The sequence below is a fragment of the Oryctolagus cuniculus genome, chromosome 13 (assembly GCF_051225735.1).
Source record: "Oryctolagus cuniculus isolate XC-2025 breed Fujian yellow rabbit chromosome 13, ASM5122573v1, whole genome shotgun sequence".
Taxonomy (NCBI): Eukaryota; Metazoa; Chordata; class Mammalia; order Lagomorpha; family Leporidae; genus Oryctolagus; species Oryctolagus cuniculus.
Window position 1 is genome coordinate 3,097,265 of NC_142879.1, and position 23,572 is coordinate 3,120,836.

At 46.8% G+C, this 23,572-nt stretch overlaps 1 protein-coding gene across 2 annotated transcripts in view; it reads left to right on the top strand.

Moving 5' to 3' along the window:
- HMCN1 (hemicentin 1) overlaps positions 1–23,572 on the top strand; it is a 469,239-nt gene that overhangs the window by 213,011 nt on the left and 232,656 nt on the right. For both annotated transcript variants that reach the window (XM_051820384.3, XM_070055057.2), the window contains exons 12-15: positions 8,653–8,794; positions 9,788–9,915; positions 11,840–11,953; positions 16,189–16,347. In XM_051820384.3, coding sequence (XP_051676344.3) covers positions 8,653–8,794; positions 9,788–9,915; positions 11,840–11,953; positions 16,189–16,347 — 543 coding nt within the window. The remainder of the gene's footprint in view (positions 1–8,652; positions 8,795–9,787; positions 9,916–11,839; positions 11,954–16,188; positions 16,348–23,572) is intronic.

Below are 23,572 nucleotides of genomic sequence, written 5' to 3' on the forward strand. Positions count from 1 at the left end.
TGTTCCCTCCGCAGAGACACAGTTTGGAAGTCCTGCCTTTGCTTCCAGAGCCTTGGATGTCTGGCCCTGGCTGCCTTCCCCAGGCACTTGATGTCTGGCTCTGTTGGTACTTGTTTTGCTTTGGTTTACTTGTTTGATTGGTTTGTTTTTAGTTTTCATGCTTTGTTGTTTGGAAGGAATCCTCTGGCCACTCATGAGGAACTCTGTAGCCAACACAGGAAAACTTAAAAATGTTAACATCTATCCACATTGCCATTTCTAGGAGTTAATGGTTAAGGAAAAGCGTGAACACATTTGTCCAGGTAAGTCATTCTTAGTGAGCTTTTGTCGTGCCTCATGGTGCAAGTTTTGTGTGTAAACATTAGAACCAGAGCTAGGAGGAGTTACCTCCCTAATCAGAAATGGAAGCCCTGCTTTTGAGAACAGTGTCAGTGTGTTCTAAATAGGCTGACCAGAATCAGTAGTCACACATCTCTTGGGTGAGATACAGCTACTAATCAGTCAGGAAGCTCAGTGATAGTAAGTAACCTTTTGAAGTTAGCTTTTTCTCAGGAAGTATATGTATTTAGGAGAAGGCTCAGAAATTCCATAGAATACATTTTGCAGGAAGACCAGTTGAACAGAAACTAGTTTGAGCAATTAAACTTAAAATGTTATTCATGTTATTCCAGTTTCTCTTACAGCGTTTCTTGGTGTAAGACCTTTAACGTTTTCAGGAAATACATTATCCACAATGAAAAATGTATTTGGAAATATAACAGCTCCTATTACTTTTTCAGAAATAAAAATTAACTGGGAGGTTTGATTTGGTTGAATATAGGTTTTCACTGTGATCGCTTGTATCACTAACCTTATCTTTTTTTTTGTTTCCATGTTTCTTTTGTTAAATGTGTTTATTTGAAAGGTTAAGGAGAGACAGACAGACAGACATAGGAAGAGACAGAGATCTTCCATCGTCTAGTTCACTCCCTGGGTACCTGCAGTGGCCAGAGCTGGGCCAGGCCAAAGTCAGGAGCCTGGAACATCATCCAGGTCTCCCACAGGGTGCAGGAGCCCAAGGACTGCTGCTTTCCAAGGACCATCAGTAGGGAGCAAGATTGGAAGTGGAACAGCCTCGATTCAAATGGGTCCACATGTGGTATGCCAGCATTGCAGGCCAATCTGCTGAGCCACAATGCTGGCCTCTCTTATTTCCATGTTAAACACAGAGGGTTGGCTGGTGCCGCGGCTCACTAGGCTAATCCTCCACCTGCGGTGCTGGCACCCCAGGTTCTAGTCCTAGTTGGGGCACTGGATTCTGTCCTGGTTGCTCCTCTTCCAGTCCAGCTCTCTGATGTGGCCTGGGAGTGCAGTGGAGGATGGCCCAGGTGCTTGAGCCCTGCACCTGCATAGGAGACCAGGAGAAGCACCTGGCTCCTGGCTTCGGATCAGCAAAGCACGCTGGCCGCAACGCGCCGGCCGTAGTGGCCACTTGGGGGGTGAACCAACGGAAAAAGGAAGACCTTTCTCTCTGTCTGTCTCTCTCACTGTCTAACTCTGCCTGTCAATAAATAAATAATTAAAAAATTCAGAGGGTTTATTTGAATCAGATCAAGTTTTAGATTTCATCAGGGAAGCACTTTCTTTTCCACTTGTAGCAGAGGGCCAGCACATTACTGCTTCCATTTAAAACCATCTTTTATAACAAAGTCTGGTAATTATCTTTTGAAAACTTTACAGAGTTGTTTGTTTTATTTTTTTTAACTTTTATTTAGTAAATATAAATTTCCAAAGCACAGTTTATGGATTACAGTGGCTTCCCCCCCACCCCCCATAACTTCCCTGCCACTCTCACCTCTCCCATCTCCAGCCCCCCCTCCCATTCCATTCACATCAAGATTCATTTTCAATTATCTTTATATACAGATTATCGATTTAGTATATATTGTATATATTAAGTAAAGATTTCATCAGTTTGCACCCACACAGAAACACAAAGTGTAAAATACTGTTTCAGTACTACTTATAGCATTACTTCACATTGGACAACACATTAAGGACAGATCCCACATGAGGAATAAGTACACAGTGACTCCTGTTGTTGACTTAACCGTTTGACACTCTTGTTTATGGTGTCAGTAATCTCCCTAGGCTCTAGTCATGAGTTGCCAAGGCTATGGAAGCCTTTTGAGTTCGCTGACTTCAATCTTATTCAGCCAGGGTCATAGTCAAAGTGGTAGTTCTCTCCTCCCTTCAGAAAAAGGTACCTCCTTCTTTGATGGCCCTGTTCTTTCCACTGGGATCTCACTCGCAGAGATCTTTCATTTAGGCTTTTTTTTTTTTTTTTTTTTTTTTTGCCAGAGTGTCTTGGCTTTCCATGCCTAAAATATTCTCAGGGCTCTTCAGCCAGATCCAAATGTCTTAAGGGCTGATTCTGAGGCCAGAGTGCTATTTAGGACATCTGCCATTCTATGAGTCTGCTGTGTATCCCGCTTCCCATGATGGATCGTTCTCTTGCTTTTTTATTCTATCAGTTAGTATTAGCAGACACTAGTCTTGTTTTGTGATCCCTTTGACTCTTAGACCTATCAGTGTGATGAATTGTGAACAGAAATTGATCACTTGGACTAGTGAGATGGCATTGGTACATGCCACCTTGATGGAATTATATTGGAATCCCCTGGCACGTTTCTGACTCCATCATTTGGGGCAAGTCCGATTGAGCATGTCCCAAACTGTACATCTCCTCCCTCTCTTATTCCCACTCTTATATTTAACAGGAATCACTTTTCAGTTAAATTTAAACACCTAAGAATAATTGTGTGTTAATTACAGAGTTCAACCAATAGTATTAACTAGAACCAAAAAAATACTAAAAGGCATAAAGTATTAAATTGTATATCAACAGTCAGGACAAGGGCTGATCAAGTCACTGTTTCTCACAGTGTCCATTTCACTTCAACAGGTTTCCCCTTTGGTGCTCAGTTAGTTGTCGCTGATCAGGGGGAACATATGATATTTGTCCCTTTGGGACTGGCTTATTTCACTCAGCATGATGTTTTCCAGATTCCTCCATCTTGTTGCAAATGACCAGGTTTCATTGTTTTTGACTGCTGTATAGTATTCTATAGAGTACATGTCCCATAATTTCTTTATCCAGTCTACTGTTGATGGGCATTTAGGTTGGTTCCAGGTCTTGGCTATTGTGAATTGTGCTGCAATAAACATTAATGTGCAGACAGCTTTTTTGTTTGCCAATTTAATTTCCTTTGGGTAAATTCCAAGGAGTGGGATGGCTGGGTCGAACGGTAGGGTTATATTCAGGTTTCTGAGGAATCTCCAGACTGACTTCCATAGTGGCTTAGCCGTTTGCATTCCCACCAACAGTGGGTTAGTGTCCCCTTTTCCCCACATCCTCGCCAGCATCTGTTGTTGGTAGATTTCTGAATGTGAGCCATTCTAACCGGGGTGAGGTGAAACCTCATTGTGCTTTTGATTTGCATTTCCCTGATTGCTAGTGATCTTGAACATTTTTTCATGTGTCTGTTGGCCATTTGGATTTCCTCTTTTGAAAAATGTCTGTTGATGTCCTTGGCCCATCTCTTAAGTGGGTTGTTTGTTTTGTTGTTGTGGAGTTTCTTGATTTCTTTGTAGATTCTGGTTATCAACCCTTTATCTGTTGCATAGTTTGCAAATATTTTTTCCCATTCTGTGGGTTGCCTCTTCACTTTCCTGACTGTTTCTTTTGCAGTACAGAAACTTCTCAATTTGATGCAATCCCAAATGTTAATTTTGGCTTTGACTGCCTGTGCTTCTGGGGTCTTTTCCAAGAAGTCTTTGCCAGTACCTATATCTTGCAGGGTTTCTCCAGTGTTCTCTAATAATTTGGTGGTGTCGGGTCATAGATTTAGGTCTTTAATCCATGTTGAGTGAATTTTTGTGTAAGGTGAAAGGTAGGGGTCTTGCCTCATGATTCTGCACGTGGAAATCCAATTTTCCCAGCACCATTTGTTGAATAGACTGTCCTTACTCCAGGGATTGGTTTTGTAGAGTTGTTATTTTTGAACTATTATTTTAATCAGCTTACCCAGTTTTAGAAAGCATACCATGTTGAATGAGTTTTGCAGACTTTTATAAAACAGAGCAAAGCAGTGTGTCACTTTTAGGATGACCGGCTGGCTGCTAAATTTTCAGATGCTAGGACTGGTCATTTATAAGTAAAAGAGTAAGTGAAGAGGGCTGCTTCTAGACTTGATATGAGTTAAAGGTTTTGTTTAGAACAGACTTCTCCCATTTATCTGCAACAGAAGGAGCTGTTGATTCTGCTAGCTGCTGCCTCCCTCGGGGGCTTTGAAGGCCCAGGGTTTGCACAGGAGTCCTGCTTTGACCACTGCAGCAGCGTGGAAGGCAAAGGGCCTGGACGAGCCATCCTTTCTTCCTAGGGCTACTCCTGTGTGGGGGTTTCAGGCGTTGATTTGTTTTCTGTGGGCTCAGGAGAGGGAGGATATCTTTCATTCATTGTTCCTTGTCACCAGAGGGGTATTGCACTAAAAAAAAGGAAATGTGTCTTGAGATGTTTTGTGAAATCAGTTTCTAACGACCACAATCATGTCACTAAGTGGGAAATTCATAGTATCATAACCATGTGCTTATCAGACAGTTGTAGCTGTCCCTTAATGGGTACCACATGTCATAAGTATTAGTAGGTTTTTCTCACTAGTAAAACATGGAAAAATAATAGTTTTTTACTGAATTTTGTAACAAACTTTAATGATCATTTAACATCTGAAATTTTAGGATTTCGTAAGATACACCAAGAGGCAGCTAAAATGGGGTGTATAATTTATGCAGCTGTGAGTTGTGCTCAGGTTCCATTTGTGGATGTCTAAGTAGTGCATATACAAGGATGCATTTTAAATACTTTAGTACTCACTTTTTTCATTCTTTGTCATACTTTACCATATAATAAAATGTTTTTTTAAAAGGTTTATTTATTTATTTGAAAGTCAGAGTTGTACAGAGAGAGGAGAGACAGAGAGGTCTTCTATCCGCTGGTTCACTCCCCAATTGGCTGTAATGGCTAGAGCTGTACTCATCTGAAGCCAGGAGCTTCTTCCGGGTCTCCCACATGGGTGCAGGGGCCCAAGGACTTGAGCCATCTTTTACTGCTTTCCCAGGCCACAGCAGAGAGCTGGATTGGAAGTAGAGCAACTGGGACTCCAGCCGGCGCCCATATGGGATGCCGGTGCTTCGGGCCAGGGTGTTAACCCGCTGCACCACAGCACTGGCCGCATAATAGAATGTTAATAGCAAAAAGTATGTGTGTGTGTGCCAGGCCCTGTTCTAAGTGTTTCTTGTATATTGATTTGATCTACAACAATCCTGTGCAGTCCAGGTACTGTTATGTCTCCATTGAGGCATGGATAGACCTCCTGTGGCCAGCACGGTGTGAGTTTGAATCCCAGCTCCACCTTGAAGTGACTTTGGGCATACTAACCATTTTGAGCTTAAGTTTCTTTATCTTTAAAATGGCAGTAACAGTTACTTCATGATTATTATGGAAAAGAGTTAGATAGCTGGAAGATAATGGACACTCAGTAAATGTATCCCACCTTCCTATTTCAGTGAACTGGCTGCTAAGACGTTGTGGCTGTAATTTTACATAACATACTTTTATAAACCTGTTCCTTGAGGGCATACATTGTTTGAAACCTAGTACATACTCAATAAACGTTTGTGGAGTGAAAAAATGAAAGCACACAGAAGCTTGGCCAAGGACTCCAAATGGACCAATGATGAAAAATATTATAAACCGTTGCTTGAGTTAAAAGTGTTAGCATCTTTTGATCAATTTGTTGATGAGAATCTCCACCCAAGAGCAGCAGGTCGCTCCCAGCCGACAGGAGCCATGTCTCTGAGTATGAGCATAGCTTTGGCAATTTCTAAGAGTCGGATGAGATTTTCCCTGCCTGGTCTTTGTAGATAAAATGCTGGCAGTTTTCATGGCTGCTTACAGTTTGTTTTACCTAATGTATCCCTAATAGTCGATTAAGACCAAAGTCTTGGAGTGCTTACTTTGTATTCTTCATACATGTCTATATAATTCTTTTAAGTCGTTGGCAGGAAGTCATAAAGCTCATGTGGTTTGCTCTCATCATTCTCGCATGAGGAACTAAAGCCACCTTACCTTAGAGTGCCATGATCCCATTGCTTTGGCTAGTGAAAAGCAAGTTGTTACTGGTGATGGTGGTGGTGGTTGTGAAATGAGATTGAAAACCTCAAGTAACGATAGGTTACTTCTCTTCCAACCCTAAAATTAGTCGTTAGCACTGTTTCATTCCCTTATAAAAATGAGGCTTAACTTTGTAAATCAAATGTAATTTTTTTTTCATGTTCGGGGGCAAATGATGTCATGTCATCGACGGACTTGGACTGTGGTTCCTCTGTTGCATGTTCTTGCTCCATTAAAACAAAAGGAGCTTTTACCAGGAATTACAAACAGTTGAGGTCTATTACCTTTTTGTTTGACTTAATTAAGTAAAGGTCAGTTCATTTGGACCATCTTCATTCAGCTGGTACTTGGCAGAAATTCAGTTTTGTTTCTCCGTTTATTCATGTCCTTTCCGATTTTTCTTAGCAGCAGCAGGAATATTCTGTCCCGGGCAGTGGTGACTCCTCTCCCTCTGTGGGATGACGTCACCCGTCTGGGTGTTCACTTGGCTGGCTTCACGACCCCAAGTGGCGCCCTGTGTGCAGGCTGTGCTCAGTACCCTCTTAGCTCTCTGCGTCCTGGGCTGGGTAACTGACTGGCTTTTCACTTTGATATCTGAACCAGAGCCTACCAGTGGGATTCTTGCTGGGTTGGGTGCCAGGCCAGTTCTGGCAGACTCTGTTGTAAAGCACCAAGTTTAAACAGAACTCCTGAGAGCTGCATGCATTTTTGAAGCAATGCCATGCCGACAGGAGTGAGGCACGCGAAGCATTCGTGTTAGGAAGGTGGGACTGTGTAAATGTGGGTATTCAGTAGATTCCACAGGAAAAGAAAGAACTGTTAGTGTTTTCCCCTTCCTCCTCTGAAGATCGTCCGCGACACCCCAACAGCATGTGCAGTCCTTTGGCTTTCCCTGCTTGATGGACTCCAGATGGAGTCACATGAGAACTTACTGAGCTCGGCCAGTCTGCCCTTGACCTCATACGTTTCATTTCTCTAGCCCTGTGTTCACTGAGAATTCCTGAAATAATGAGGCTATCACCCAAGTCCACAGGCCAGAAAACCCTTCAAATGTTCCCTTCAAAGACTGGATCTTAATTTGAAAAACACAATGTAAACAGGAAAAGGAGAGGGGGCGACTGTGCGCTGCTGCTAGCAATTAGGCACTAATTAGGCTCCCCTAGTGGCATGGTTTCTGCCATCCAGCCGTTCCGGTTCCTGTTGTATGTTTGTCAGGGTCAGGGATTCCTCAGAGTGGAGTCTCCTGCTGTAACCAAGCCACAGTGTGCAGACCACCATCAAGGTATATCATGAATATGTCAAGACCCCATAGATTTTCTCAGTTTCATTGATAATAAAAGCCCAATTAAATGACACTCAGTGTGGCTATCATGCTCATGGTGTATCCCTACAAGTCAGTGCTGTGCCTGGCACATCACAGTTGTGCAAAGAACAGATGTTGAGAGAATGTATTTATTTCTGTTTGTGTTCATGGAATCTGTCTTTTTCAAACACTGGAAATGAATTTATTTTCATTTATTGAAAGGAGGGTATTTATATTGAAAGGATTATTTCATTTTTCTTTGATGATATCTTTGAGGATTAATTCTTACTATGGGTTCCTAGATGGAAAACATGCCACTGATTAGATGAAGTAGATCAGCATTAGGGTTGTCCCAGAGAATTGTTTTCTTTTTGACAATAAATTCCCGATTTAGTGTTTCATTTTCAAAAAAGTCTTTTTCCTGCCGTGCTTGTGGAATGCAATAGAAAGTTTGAATAGTTGGGGTTTCTTGTTAAGTTGAGGGCCCGTGGTTCTGTGGGATGGATCCAGTGAACTGTGGTGACCTCCTGAGAGGGGCTGGCAGACACCGAGGTCAGAGCTGAGCCAGGATTGAGGAATGGCCTGCAGTCCACAGCAGTTCTGAGTGCCTTTTCTATCTAACGTGATATGCAGCGGATGTTAAATGTCGTAGAATGTAATGGAATATGGATGAATGTGGAAGGCATGGTCTTTGGCCTCAGCAAACAATCTAATAAATGAAAAAGAAAGATCAGCGTGATCAAAGCAGGTGGCGGCACCACAGCAGGTGGTTGCTGCAAACCTGCATTCGGTGTCTGGAGGGAGTGAGAGGGCTTGCGTGGATGCTGAGCTGGCCTTCAGTGCGCAGAGCGCGTCTGAGGCCAGCGAGTGGCGAGATGAAGTAGGGGCCTCGTGGTAACCAGAGAAGACACAGACACGCGGCATCAGGAGCCGTCGGGTAACTGTTGAGGCGTTCACTTCTCTCGTTCTCATGGCCCTTGGCTTCGTGCCTGCTGGGGTAGAGCCACGGTCCTGATGGGGCCATCCATGGAGAAAGGCAGTAAAGGAGTGGTGGTGGCAGACCTGCGAATGTGCTAGCAGAGGGAGCTCCTGACACCCAGGCAGACGGGCTCCGTGACAGGTTTCTTTTTGTCCGCAGAGCGACCCAGAGTCACCGTGGTGCCCAGGAATCAGTCTTTCACGGGAGGGTCGGAGGTCTCCATCAGGTGCTCTGCGACGGGGTATCCCCGACCCAGGACCCGCTGGGCCTTCAACGACATGCTCATCATGGGTTCTCACAGGTACTGGGTTGTGTCCTGTTCTTTGCTTTTATTGTGTGAGAAAAGTTGAAATTTATGGACCAAACTAGGCTGACCCAATCCCTAAAATTCAGGGAAGTTTGACCGAGACCCATGGCTCTAGGGTTTTCTAAGCAAGGTAGGAAATGTCAAAGAAAAAAAATATGTGAATGATGAATTTATAGAGTGAGAGGTTATTAAGGCTTACATAAATTCAGTCGCTAGGACCAGTGCTTTGTACTACTATGAATTGCAGACATGATACTGTAACACTTGGTTTAATCTGAGTGGTGAACTGGGATAATAAGCTTCCTATGGGTAAAATAGCCTGTAGTTCTAACAGACTGAGGGAAGGCACCGTCCCGGATCTGACAGCAGAGGGGCAGAGGCACAGGGCACAGCAGTAGCTCGGGTAAGGGGGTGCAGTCTCTGTGACCAGTTCCACCTTCGCCTTTCCCCACCGAGAAGTATGTCATGTTGAATCCTTCCTGTTCAGAGCAGGACAAACGCCTGGAACATAGGCAGCAGGGTCTCGAGCCGCCAGGCTTCCGTTCCTGGGTTGGCGCGAGCAGGTGGAGTAGTTCCCAGACTGCTCACAGCACTCACAGCACCGCAGTGCACTCCGCAGGTTTCCGTGAGGAACGATTTCATGTGGCCGTTGGCTGCGTGAAGCTGGATCACCTGTGTGCAGAGTCCAGTAGGATTTACTGTCTCTGGCCTTGGGCACATTATGTGACATTTTCGCCCCTCTGTGAAACAGACGAGTGGTGTCTAACTCATAGGGTTTTTAACGAAGATTAAAAACATGGTCAATGTAGAGCACCGATGGTCATGTGGCCGGTGTGAGGTGTGTGATCTCTGTTGTTACTATCAGGTCTCCGCTTGCGAAACGGTGACGTCCTTGAGGTCTGCCTGCCATCAGCACCGGGAATAGACCTCTGAAACGTTGGAAGGGGAGCCAGGGTGTGCTTGCTTACTTCTGCTTGGTGCTCGTAGGTACAAGATGACCTCTGATGGCACCTTACTCATCAGAAACGCAGTTCCCAAGGACGCAGGGATCTACAGTTGCCTGGCAAGTAATTCGGCTGGAACGGATAAACAGACTTCCACCCTCAGATACATTGGCAAGTATAATCAGTTTAAAAGGCTATTAAAATAGAATGAAAACCATATCAGCAATGTCAAAGGACCTTCTGAAAAATTAATATAGTGAAGCATAATAGTATAATTTATTATTTAGTTAACATGCTGATTAAACCAAATGTTGTAATTCATTTAAGTGAAAAGTTCCACAAGTGAATAGCTTCATGAGTTAACTGAAATCAAGGAAACCTCCAGATTAAGGGGGTCCAGACTACGCGCACACGTCTGTCCTGCCACGATTCATCTGTCCTCTCCAGTGTTTCGCTTTCGAGTTAGTAAATTCTGCATCCCTTCTATTTATCACAACTCCCACTTTGTATGTTCTACTTATTTTCAAAACTGTATAGAATATGTTCACCTTTCATGGTAGTGTAAACACTTAGTGAAGGTGTGGTTTGTGGCAGCTGTTCTGTAGAATATTTCTGTTGGGCAGGTTCTTTCTGAATAAAGGAGGGAGAAAGGCTCCCTGTGCTCAGTGCCTGGCTGTCAGTGGTCCACTCGCCACTCTGCTGGTCTTCGTAGATTCCCTGACCAGGCCCTGGAGAGGCAGGCATGTGAAAGAGCCACATAAAGGCAAGAGAATTGTGCTTGGCTGTGTAGGTAAGGGAGGGAGCAAGAGTACCCAAGGATGGAACTGAGAGCCTGGAAAGAATTGGTTTCAGTTAAGAAGTGGAGAAGGCATGTGGTGAGTATGCTTAGAAAGGAAGATGGGCTCAGGCTTGGGGATGACTGAATTAAAACCGTTCACAGGCACCACGGAGGAAGCACTGAACAAAATGAAGAGGCAGCCAACAGAATGGGAGAAAATATTTGCAAACCATGTAACTTATGAAGGATTAATACCCAGAATCTATAAAGAGTTCAAAAACTCAACAACAACAAAACACACAATCCAGTGAAGGACTGGACAAAGGACATCATGAATAGCCATTTTTGTCAAAGGGTGAAATTCAGATGGCCAACAGACACATGAAAAAATCCTCAGGATCATTAGCCATCAAGGAAGGGGAGAGGGAGTGGGAAAGGGGAGGGTGGTGGGTGGGAGGGACGGTATGGGGGGGAAAGCCATTGTAATCCATGAGACGTACTTTGGAAATTTATATTCATTAAATAAAAGATTAAAAAAAAAAAAAAAAAAAAAAAAAAAAAAAAAGGAAATACAAATAAAAACCGCAGTGAGGTTTGCCTTACCCCAGGGAGAATGGCTGTCACCCAAAAATCAAACAACAATAAATGCTGGAGAGGAAGTAGGGGGAAAAGGTACCCTAATGCACTGTTGGGTACACTGAAAACTAGTACAGCCACTGTGGAAGACAGTATGGAGATTCCTCAGAAATCTGAAAGTAGATCTAGCATGTGACCCTGCTGCCCCACTCCTGGGAGTTTTCCCAGAGGAAATGAAATCAGCACATGAAAGAGTTACGGTGCCCCATGTTCATTGTAGCTCAGTTCACACTAGCTGAGATATGGCATGAACCCAGACCTCCACCAACGATGACTGGATAAAGAAAATGTGGTAATATACATGATGGGATACTACTGAACCATGAAAAAGAATGAAATCCTGTCTTTTGCAATAAAGTGAATACAACTGGAAACCATTATGCTTAGTGAAATAAGCCAGTCCCAAAAAGACAAGTATCAAATGTTTTCCCTGATTTGCGGTAACTAATAGACAGAGTACAGAATAATGTGATGAGGATGAGTGGGGAAAAAACTGTTGGCAGAAGCTGCGCTTCTTCACACACATCCGTGCGCGTGTGTATTAAAGGGTGCCTTTGTGTATAAACACCGAAATAGCCACAAGCTCCCAAATGCTGACCCTGTTCTTCTAACTGTTGGGTGAACATCCGCAGGCCCCTGTGGGTGGTGCTACATGCTGACTCTGTGTGTGTGTGTTTTCAGAAGCCCCAAAGTTGCTTGTGGTTCAGAGCGAGCTTTTGGTCGCTCTAGGGGACACCACGGTCATGGAATGCAGAACGTCCGGCGTCCCTCCGCCCCAGGTGACATGGTTCAAAGGTAGGTTTCCCAAGTATGTCTGCGTCTGGTTCACTTAGGTTTGTGTTTAGGAAGGATTTCTTTGGTGTGTGACTTAGCAGCCCCATAAAATGTGTTTATGATCTCACTAGAGAGGCTAGTTCAGGATCTCGCTCTCTGTACTTCAGGACTTGACATCTGGTGCGGATTAAAGGGCCATGACAATCAAAGCCGGGGAGGACTGCCCCCGCTAATCCCGCTGAGCACTCTCTCTGTTGGTGTAGGATTGTTTCCTGTAGAGAATTCTCCCAGAATCACAGTGAACATTTACAATAGCTTCACTGAGTCTAGTTCCCTTTTCCTGAGGATGATGGTTCTCACCATTAAGATGTTTAGTGGATTCCCAGCTGTGCTTGCTGTAAATGTGCAGTAAAGACACGCCGCTCGTGGTCAGCTTCCTCTTGTGCGGCTGGATGCCTGTATAGGAATAGAAGCCATCTGTCTGTGTTTGGGAGAGGAAGCTGCTACCTCTGTGACGCCACAGTAACGTGACAGTGCTCGCCTCTTGGCCGTAGTGATGGCGGTCCAGGCTCAGGAGCCGACAGCAGATATCTGTATAGAACCCCGCTTCTGCGTCCGGCTTGCTCCTTTCAAAGTGTGAGAAAAAGAAGCAGCCCTGCAGACCCCTCAGAGGGAGGTTGCCAGGACTATTCAGAAACTGCAAAATCTTCCGATGAAAAATGCTAAAAAGTACACAGCACTGTTGTTGTGAGTCTGCTTGTTAAATCATAGACATTCCCATAGCAACAGGTTGATGTCATAATCAGAAAATTGTGAATTCACCTCTGGTTCAAGCTCCTAGGGAACAGGAGGGGGGTGACAAAGGGCTGTATGTAAAACATACTTTTACGTAATAAAGAAGGGAAGCCAGGAAATGAAGCCATTATCATGGTTTTCCATGTTTAAGGTTTTTAGTCCTTGATAAGCTAGTATTTCTGGATTTGCTCCATGAGAGGCTTATTTCAGTTAACATAAAACAATATTTAAATATTTGAATTGTCAGTGAAACATCAAATTCACATTATAATTAAATAGCCATAAAATATGTGTTATGGAGACAGTAATTTGTAAGGGTCATTCAGTAGTTTATAATGCAAATTCAAGTCCATAAAAGTAATGGATTGTGCTCATTTTTCTGCCTATATTATAGCAGAGTCGCATAGGAAGTCTTTTATTCTCCCCTGTCCGGGCTACTCTCCTGAGAAGGTTAGTCTTCACGCCCATCTCGATCCCACAGACAACGTGCAGCCATCACGTGGAGGATTCTAGAATTACCAGCTGAATTACTCACCCATCAGCATCCCGTGTCAGTGGGTCCATTTGGTGACATCCCATTCTCCTGCCCACGTATGAACCACCTAAGGTGGGGTGTGTGCATGGATGTGATGGGCCACACCGGAAGATGGCCCTAACATTCGTCACCAGGCACAGCTGACTGGAACCCAGTCTCAGGCCACCTTACCTTCCCAGCCAGGTGGGGGCAGCTGAGACAGGACCTCAGGAGGGTTAGGAAAATCCTGCCTTGTGGGCACCATGGGGTGAGGAAGAAAAGTTCCTGCATCCACCGTAAGAATAACAACCTCTCCATACTTTTCTCAAGCAGTTTTGATCGAATGGAATAAGTGTTTAAAACAATATAGGTAATAAACTCTGTTCCATCAAGACCATCAAAGAAAAGGAATTTCTAAGTGCAGGTGCTCTCCAGAATTTTGGAGGTTTTATTTCTAGAAATGAGCAACATGAAGTGGGTTCCAGGGAGATCAGGGACATTGTTGAAACCTGAGGAAAGGATATTTGTGGTAAAATAGTGAAGCGATTGGATTTCTTTATTGAGATTGGTGGTGCTTGAGATGCCATTTGGAACCTCAGGGTGCTCCCACGGCTCTTCCAGGGACTCCGTGAGCTCAGGACTGTTTTCCTAACAACACTGAGATGCCCTGTGCCCTTTCCCCTCCCATTGTGTCCGAGTGAGATCCAGAGAGGGAATTCACAAGCCGGTGAGAGTGCTTGGCTGTCTGCTGTCACACAGCACAAGTCAGTGCCACTCTGTCACTGCATTTCTCTTGTTTGGGAAAATTTAGTGTTTTTTCATGAAATATTCTCATTGTTTTTAAATATATGAGTGTAATTATGTTAATGTGCATGGTTTTAAATTTCTTAATTTGATTTCTGAAATGCTAAATGCAAATAAATGTCTACATAAACAAAAATCCCTTGGGCCCACAGTAATTTTGAAGACTGTCCTAGAGGAGTACTGAGACAAGTGTTTTTGGAAACTGCGTCATTATCAACCACACTGGAATGGCTCGTGTGCTAAGGATAACGATGTGTCAGTCTGACATCCACGGAGGACAGGAGGGCGTTTAAACTCACAAAAGGGAACTTTCCTGTGTGGCAGTGATCTTTAAACCCTACAACAAATTAGCGTGGAATAATCTTACCTAAAACTAAGTAATCATTTCTTCAGATCCATGTGAAAGATCCTGAATTTCTCTGTGGCTTCTCAGTAAATTGGTGGGTGATTGATCAGTAGCAATCAAAATAGGAGAGGCTGTCAAGATGGGATCAAGATGCAAACTTGATTGGATTAGTATTTGCCAACCTATTTTTTTCCATGATTGCTGCTTTTTTGACACGTTTATGTTGGACAGAAGCTACTGGCAAGAAAGGTCTTTCTTCATCCTGCTCTGTTCTCTGAGATGAGCAGAAGACATATAATAGAGAAGTAAATCCCGAAAATCTAAATGCATTTTATTCCCAACACCTCATACTTGGTGAGCAGCGAGGTCACAGTGCACCTCCCGTGCTGGGAGGAGAGTTTGTGCCGACATCATCTGCTTCTGTTTATGAAAATTTCCCAGAGGCACGTGGACACGCCTTCAGGCGCGTCTCTCCTTCTCGCATGGTATGTAGTAGCAGGCTGACCGGGATAATTGGGGTTTTACATATTGGAGAGCTGGAAACTGCTTTTTTTTGGCATTGACAGCTGATTGCTAATGCAGTCTTTTTTGTTGTTTTTAAATTCAGAGCACTTTTGACTTCTCCTCCTCAGAAAATTATATAAACAAAGCCAGAAGTATCTGTTTGTTGCCCTTGGTCTGCTGGTTGCTGACCCTAGAAAATTAACAGCTCCTGGGCGCTCTCCGCCTGGTCTCTGGTCATTGGGCCCTGCACGCACAGCTGGCGTATGACGATTGAGGGAGTTCCTTTTCAGACCTGGTATCTGGGAGCTCTGTGAGGCTCTAAGAACAATGGTCCTCAGTTCTTCTGGAAGATTCCAGGGTCCTCACGTGTTTGATATTTCCGTTCACAAAAGCAAACCCGAAAGAGGTGGGAGCTGAGCTGGCACCAAGCAGCCCATGCCTGGCATTGCTTGTGCTTTTCTGCTGTTGGGGGTGATTTCCCTCTGGGGAAGAGACACCTGGGCAGGAGCACAGGGAGAAGGTGCGCCCGGAGACAGCCCTGCCGTGCCGAGCATCGTCTGCCTCCCGGGGGACGTGGTCCCCGGGGGAGTGGCGGCGCGGAGGGACCCAGTGTGTCCAGGTAACCTCGGCACGCTGGTCTCTCTTGCCCCATCCTGTCCTCTCCCACACATTTATTCCCCACCTGTTCCCTCCAAAATCCCATCACCCCCAATTCAGGAATTTTGATGAACAAAATAGAAATTCGTAGAGGTGTCCTGAGAATTTGTAACGGAACCTCTCTGGCCTCTGTCAGAAGCGTCTTGTTCGTTCTCTCTCCTCCCCGTAAGTCTTCCCTGCTGTCGTCAGCTGGCTGTCATCCCTTCCCTACCAGGCATCCTCCGAATTCTCTCAGCAGCTTATACCTCTTCTAAGACAAAACTCTGAGGGCCTTCAGAAAACCTGAATCCTGGTCCTTAGCTACATCGAGTCTACACTCGTCTCCTGGGCATTTCCAGGGCTACCAGAAATGCAGTGTTCCAAAGGAAGTAGAAATCGGTCTGTTTCCTCCTGACCTGGTGGTCAGTACTGCTGCCAGCCTCTGCCAGAGATCGCCCTGAATATCCAGCAGTAAACAGGAAAGGCTTGTCCATAATGCAGCTTTTAGATTATCGAAAGTACCCATGTTGTGCCAAGATGCTTGTATTTCATAACTTTACAGTCAACTTTACGCAGCAGTTTTGAAACCAAGGCTACAGCTGAGTAAACTATGCAGCTGCTTCGGTGCTTAACATCCCACCCTTTGTTTTCACTTAGGAGATCTGGCGTTGAGGCCCTCGACATTCCTCGCCATTGACCCTGCCTTGGGGCTTTTGAAGATTAAAGAAACGCAAGACCTGGATGCCGGCGACTACACATGTGTTGCCGTCAACGATGCTGGAAGAGCCACTGGCAGGATGACACTGGATGTTGGCTGTAAGCATCAGGCCTGATACACAGATCGGTTTTGAAACTGACCTGCTGTCCTCCCATGTCCAGTAGCTTTGAACCAGTTGGAAGGATTATTTGTCAGAAGGGCAAAATCAGAGTGAGCACTGGAGACACTGGAGACGGTCAGCGTAGTCACGGTAGTGTTATTCCCAGGTCCTTTCTCCTTCCACGCTCTGTGCCGGGAACCTTTATAGGCTTTTGCACAGTAACTGCGTGTGGCAACCGTAAGAGGAGACTGTTGCAATCCTCTCCATGGTACACAGAAGGCAGCCGAGGGTCCCGGCACCTGGCGGTAGTACACAGAAGGCAGCCGAGGGTCCCGGCACCTGGCGTTCGTACACAGAAGGCAGCCGAGGGTCCCAGCACCTGGCGTTCGTACACAGAAGGCAGCCGAGGGCCCCGGCACCTGGCGTCCGTACACAGAAGGCAGCCGAGGGCCCCGGCACCTGGTGTGGTCCGACTTGAGGCCGCAGGCATCATCTGTGTCCCTGGCAGGAGCAGCGCTGGCATGTCCCTATCAGGAAGCATCCCTTCTGCCACCAGATCCCTGAGTGTTAACATCCCGACGCCGAGCTCAGGCTTTGCCCCTTGTCTGTGATGTGGAGATGCTGATGGCAACAAGGAAACAGATTGTGCCTGATTTTTTGAAAAACTGACCAGCAGTTACTGCGCACCAGTCGCCTTGTGCAGGACCCAGGATGTGTGTGGCGACGGCACGTGGGTTCTGCGGGAGTCCTGGTCCTCCTTGCCCCCTTGCCTGTCTCGCATGCACTGTTTCCACATAGCCTGCTAAGACACGAAACAAAGCAGAGCTGGTTTTGTACAGAGCAGCGACTTAATTTTAAATATTTCCGTCTCTTAAGAATGTAAAAAATGTGGCATTTAATTAAATGGTAATTTCACTTGTATATGATGATTTTCATGCCCAAAGTGTTTTCTCTTTTCTAACCAAAGTTAGAAAAATGCATGTTTTTTCTCTTAAAGTAGAACATTTCAGCTCTACTAACTTAAGTCTTTAGATGAAAATTATGGCTCTGTAAACAAGATATAAACCGAATTTTTCCTTCATGGGATCATTGATGATTTGTTGGCCCCGGGCTGTCTGGGGAACACTGTGCATTCTTGGTGATTATGCCCTGGGGGTAGAATCAGCAGAGCTGGAAATAACCACAAAGGCTCTATAGAATTTGTCTACAGCACTGCAAGATGTGTGTGAACCGTGACTAAATGTTGGTTATTATAAGAAATACCTTGGGAATGAGATTGGAAATCTCTATGTGGACGAAACCTCTTATTCTGACAGCAGGGTATAAAATACAGTAATGCTTGAATAAGTAGGGTACAGAATTCTTATCTTTAAAAAGCATATGTTGGTATTTCAAAAAGGTTGTGGAAAGTTAAATTAAAAGATAAGTTTAGTTTGGTGTAAAAGGCTTTGAAATCCACACATATCGTAGGTCTTGAAAACACGGATGGAAGTTCAGATTATGAAAAAGCTAGGCATGAATTTCAGAATGCATTACACCAAAAGAAATGTATCTTGTAACTCCACTTTCCACAGACCTTTTCAAGTCCCCTCACCCCGAGTGCCACATTGCAGTCCTGAACCATTGCCAGTTGTGCTCTCTCCAGCCTCCCCAGACATTTGAGATTCACCCAACATTCCTTGAGAGTTTTCTAGCTGTGAGGAGGAGAGAAAACAGCCTCAGTAGTTGTTCCTAGGAGAAAGGTAATGGCACCCTCACGCTTCTGAAATTTTGTAGAGAATCCAAGATTGCCACATGTGCTTCTCTGCTTTCTTATGGCCTTCTTGGCCATCTTGCATGCTTCCAGACTTTCCAGGCTCTGTTTCATCGCGTGGTGCACCTTGGCAGGGTCAGGCCTCTCTTCCATCCCGTGGTGCAGCTTGGCCGGGTGAGGCCTCTCTTTCATCCCATGGTGCACCTTGGCCGGGTGAGGCCTCTCTTCCATCCCGTGGTGCAGCTTGGCCGGGTGAGGCCTCTCTTTCATCCCATGGTGCACCTTGGCCGGGTGAGGCCTCTCTTTCGTCCCATGATGCACCTTGGCAGGATGAGGCCTCTCTTCCATCCCGTGGTGCACCTTGGCAGGGTGAGGCCTCTTCCATCCCATGGTGCACCTTGGCAGGGTGAGGCCTCTCTTCCATCCCGTGGTGCACCTTGGCAGGGTGAGGCCTCTTTCATCCCATGGTACACCTTGGCCGGGTGAGGCCTCTCTTCCATCCCATGGTGCACCTTGGCAGGGTGAGGGCTCTCTTCCATCCCATGGTGCACCTTGGCAGGGTGAGGCCTCTCTTCCATCCCATGGTGCACCTTGGCCGGGTGAGGCCTCTCTTTCATCCCATGGTGCACCTTGGCAGGGTGAGGCCTCTCTTCCATCCCATGGTGCACCTTGGCAGGGTGAGGCCTCTCTTCCATCCCATGGTGCACCTTGGCCGGGTGAGGCCTCTCTTTCATCCCATGGTGCACCTTGGCAGGGTGAGGCCTCTCTTCCATCCCATGATGTACCTTGGCAGGGTGAGGCCTCTTTCATCCCGTGGTGCACCATGGAAGGGTGAGGCCTCTCTTTCATCCCATGGTGCACCTTGGCCGGGTGAGGCCTCTCTTCCATCCCATGGTGCACCTTGGCAGGGTGAGGCCTCTCTTCCATCCCATGGTGCACCTTGGCAGGGTGAGGCCTGTCTTCCATCCCATGGTGCACCTTGGCAGGGTGAGGCCTGTCGCTCCCCCTCTTCATGGAGGAACGACACAGGACCCTGCGCTGTTCTTTCGTCTGCTCGGCCCTCCCCGGGTTTGCTGCTGGTTCTTCCCGGGTTGGCTACCGTCCCTTCCACCTCCATGGAAGGGTGGTTCCCCCTGCCACTTTCCCCACTTCCGCAGGGGAGCGGCACACCGCCGGCCGGCTCTCTCGGGGGCTGCTCAGATGTTCCCTTTAGATGTTCCCCTTAGATGTTCCTGGTGCATGCCGTCTCTCTCCTCCTTTATAGTCCTCCTCTGCCAATCCCAACTCGGCTGCCCACACGCCAAGTACGCTGCTCTCCTCCAATCAGGAGCAAGTCCTACAGTTTATTGGCTGAACTGGAGGCAGCTGTGTAGAAGCTGTTTTCTCCTCTCCCAGCGCCATATTGTGGGAGAGCAGATGCATAGAATAAGTCTTAATTCCAGTAACTTAGTCTAGTCCGAGTTGCTCCCCACAGATCCCCCTTTCTTTTTATTTTTTGGCGTTGATACTCACCTGTCTTCAGTGTCCCGCGGCACACACTGCTCTACTTGCTAGAGTTGCCCGCAGGCTCTTACAAGTCCTATCAATCAGGCAAACCGAATCCGGGTCCTCTCTTCGCCATGTTGTGAGGAGGTTTTTAGGCGCTGATGCGTGCCTGTGTTCGGTGCCCTGCAGCGCATGCTCTGCTCTGCCTGCAGGTGCTTACAAGCCCTATCAGGCAAACCGAATCCAAGCCTTCTCATTGCCATATTGTGGGGAGGCTTATTGGTGTTGATTCGTGCCTATCTTCGGTGACCTGCAGCTCATACTCTGGTCGAGCTGCCTACTGGTGCTTACCGCCTTACTAATCAGGCAGACCGAATCCAAGCCTTCTCATTGCGGTATTGTGGGGAGACTATTGATGTTAATAACGTGCCTGTCTTCGGTGACCTGCGGTGCATAAGCTGCTAGCCGCCCGCAGGTGCTCACCGCCTTCCTAATCAGGCAGACCGAATCCAAGCTCTCTCATTGCCATGTTGAGGGGAGGCTTTATTTTTCTCTATATCTCCGGGCATTCCTATCTCTCCCATTTTACATCTGTCTACCAACATTCCTATTTCTCTCATTTTACTTTTAAACTTCTGTTTCTCTTATCCCTGCGGCTTCCTGGCTCTGAGCTGCTTCAGCCCGCGCCTCTCTCATCTGCGCGGCTTCCCGGCTTCGCGCCTGCACCACGGCCTCGCACCAGCCCAGCGTTCCCTATCTACTTGTGCCCCGCACGCTCTCTCTGCGCGCGGCAGCCTCCGCGAGTCACACAGCGTAGCTTACGTCTCCACCACTAGCATTCAATCTAAGTTCCCCGGGCTAACCTGGCGAATTCAACCCAGCTCACGTTGCCGCCCCACGATTTGGCTTCCCGTCCTTTGCTCCCCGGGCTAATCAGACGGATTCCAACCTGGCTTACATTTCCGCTTCTGGTTTTAACTTTTCGCCCCTTATTCCCGGGCTAACTTGAGAATCCCAAAGTGGCTTTCGTCTCCGCCTCGGCCTGCCCCCCGCGGCTTCAATTTCCCTAACATTTTTCTCTACCCGGTATGTTTCCCCAAGTTTTCTTCCAACAATATTCCTCCCTCATTTCTCCTGGCTTCTCCCCACAGTCCGTATCCGAGTCTGTTTGTTCTAGCTTTCACTTTCGCTTTCAACCTTAGAGATTTCTCCCAGCTTCCCCCCGTAGTCCGTATCTGAGTCTATGCCTAGGCTTTCAATAGCTTCTTCCGGCACCTTTTTCGTCCGGCTTTTCCCTAGGCTGTTTGCTAGTCTCTCTCTCCGATATTTTCCCATTTCTTCCCGTTTCTTCCCTCCTAAGTTTCCTATCCGAGTCACGGCACCATTATGTCGCTCCCCCTCTTCATGGAGGAACGACACAGGACCCTGCGCTGTTCTTTCGTCTGCTCGGCCCTCCCCGGGTTTGCTGCTGGTTCTTCCCGGGTTGGCTACCGACCCTTCCACCTCCGTGGAAGGGTAGTTCCCCCTGCCACTTTCCCCACTTCCGCAGGGGAGCGGCACACCGCCGGCCGGCTCTCTCGGGGGCTGCACAGGTGTTCCCCTTAGATGTTCCCGTTAGATGTTCCTGGTGCATGCTGTCTCTCTCCTCCTTTATAGTCCTCCTCTGCCAATCCCAACTCGGCTGCCCACATGCCGAGTACGCTGCTCTCCTCCAATCAGGAGCAAGTCCTACAGTTTATTGGCTGAACTGGAGGCAGCTGTGTAGAAGCTGTTTTCTCCTCTCCCAGCGCCATATTGTGGGAGAGCAGATGCATAGAATAAGTCTTAATTCCAGTAACAGTATAGTCCGAGTTGCTCCCCACAGAGGCCTCTCTTCAATCCCGTGGTGCAGCTTGGCAGGGTGAGGCCTCTTTCATCCCATGGTGCACCTTGGCCGGGTGAGGGCTCTCTTCCATCCCATGGTGCACCTTGGCAGGGTGAGGGCTCTCTTCCATCCCATGGTGCACCTTGGCAGGGTGAGGCCTCTCTTTCATCCCATGGTGCACCTTGGCAGGGTGAGGCCTGTCTTCCATCCCATGGTGCACCTTGGCAGGGTGAGGGCTCTCTTTCATCCCATGGTGCACCTTGGCAGGGTGAGGCCTCTCTTCCATCCCATGGTGCACCTTGGCAGGGTGAGGCCTCTCTTTCATCCCATGATGCACCTTGGCAGGGTGAGGGCTCTCTTTCATCCCATGGTTCACCATGGAAGGGTTAGGGCTCTCTTTCATCCCGTGGTTCACCATGGAAGGGTGAGGCCTCTCTTTCATCCCATGGTGCACCTTGGCAGGGTGAGGCCTCTCTTCCATCCCATGGTGCACCTTGGCAGGGTGAGGCCTCTCTTTCATCCCATGGTGCACCTTGGCAGGGTGAGGCCTCTCTTCCATCCCATGGTGCAGCTTGGCAGGGTGAGGGCTCTCTTTCATCCCATGGTGCACCTTGGCCGGGTGAGGCCTCTCTTCCATCCCATGGTGCACCTTGGCAGGGTGAGGCCTCTCTTTCATCCCATGGTTCACCATGGAAGGGTGAGGCCTCTCTTTCATCCCGTGGTTCACCATGGAAGGGTGAGACCTCTTTCATCCCGTGGTTCATGGAAGGGTTAGGGCTCTCTTTCATCCCGTGGTGCACCATGGAAGGGTGAGGCCTCTCTGCCAGGGTGACTTGCGTTGGATCAGGAGAACATGCCAACAAATGTTTCGTATTTATGCCTCGTTCCGTGAACTGAAGTGAACTTTATCCTCGCTCGTTTTCAAGATCTTCACTCTCCCAGACGAATCCTCAAACAAAGGCTTTCTTAACTCTGTTCCAGAATCGTCCTGATAGAACCGTTAACGTAAACTTCGTTATCTGCTGACTGGTCGCTGGACTGTTGTTAACAGTTGCCAAACGATTTAGGATTAAAGTCAACAGCAGTCATGTGTCTGGTATGCCTTGACTGCGTCCTCATCCACCATGAGACCCTTCTTGTTGTGGCTCACCACGGGTCATTAGAGATTGTCCTCACACAGCTGGTCTGACACTGTAGCATGTGAAGGGTGTCAATGCCGAGAGCCAGCAGTCAGAGTCTTAGTGATGGCCGGAGTTATCCTGATCTTGTTAACAGGCAGAAGGGCTACAAATCAGGCTTTCCCAGAGCTGATATGGTGCTGGGAGAATATGTTCTGGGTGGGGCTTGGCTGACTGTCCTCATCAGTAAAACAGGGACATGAGTAGTGGCGACTGTGCAGGCTGGTTGGGAAGATGGAATGAGATGACATCGCCCAGGTACACCCCGCCGGTCAGCCATCACTGCTGTCCCGTGCTCAGTGCGATCCCTGTGGGTGGATGCATCTGATCATCACAGATTCAGTGGTCCTTTGATTCTTTGAGTCTTGAGAATAAGAAGTAATCTAAGTATAAATAGTGTAATATATTATAAGATTAAACATGGGGCTTTTAATACAAAAATCACTGCTTCAACTTGACTTTTTTTAGATAGGGCTTGATACAAGTTAAATGCTGTACTTAGTAGTGCATAAATTATACATTTATTTTCCAGAACTGTTGGTCATAAATTTGAGTGGCTTATGATTTAAGAAGGAAAGCATGCTTTTATCTGTATCATAGTCACTTGGGCTTTCAGCTTGTTTTTGTGGGCCTGTTACCTCACATCAACAATTGGATCATGAAAATAATAGAAAGACTGCTTAATACTGTTCTTCAGATGTCGCTTCTTGTAGTAGTGCCCCTTTTCCTATCTCTCATTATCGGAGCTTTAAGTGATGAACATTTCAGGTCAACAGGGAAAGTGACTGATGCCTTCTATCTTTTGCAAAATGGGGTAGTGATTTGTGAAGTTGTTTGAGGGGAAAGAGGATTGGCTGCATCAAACACAAAAGTTGGACTGGCACAACTTTAATCTGTAGCATTCTGCACCACACCAAGCCATGAGGCTTTGGCTGTGGTTTCA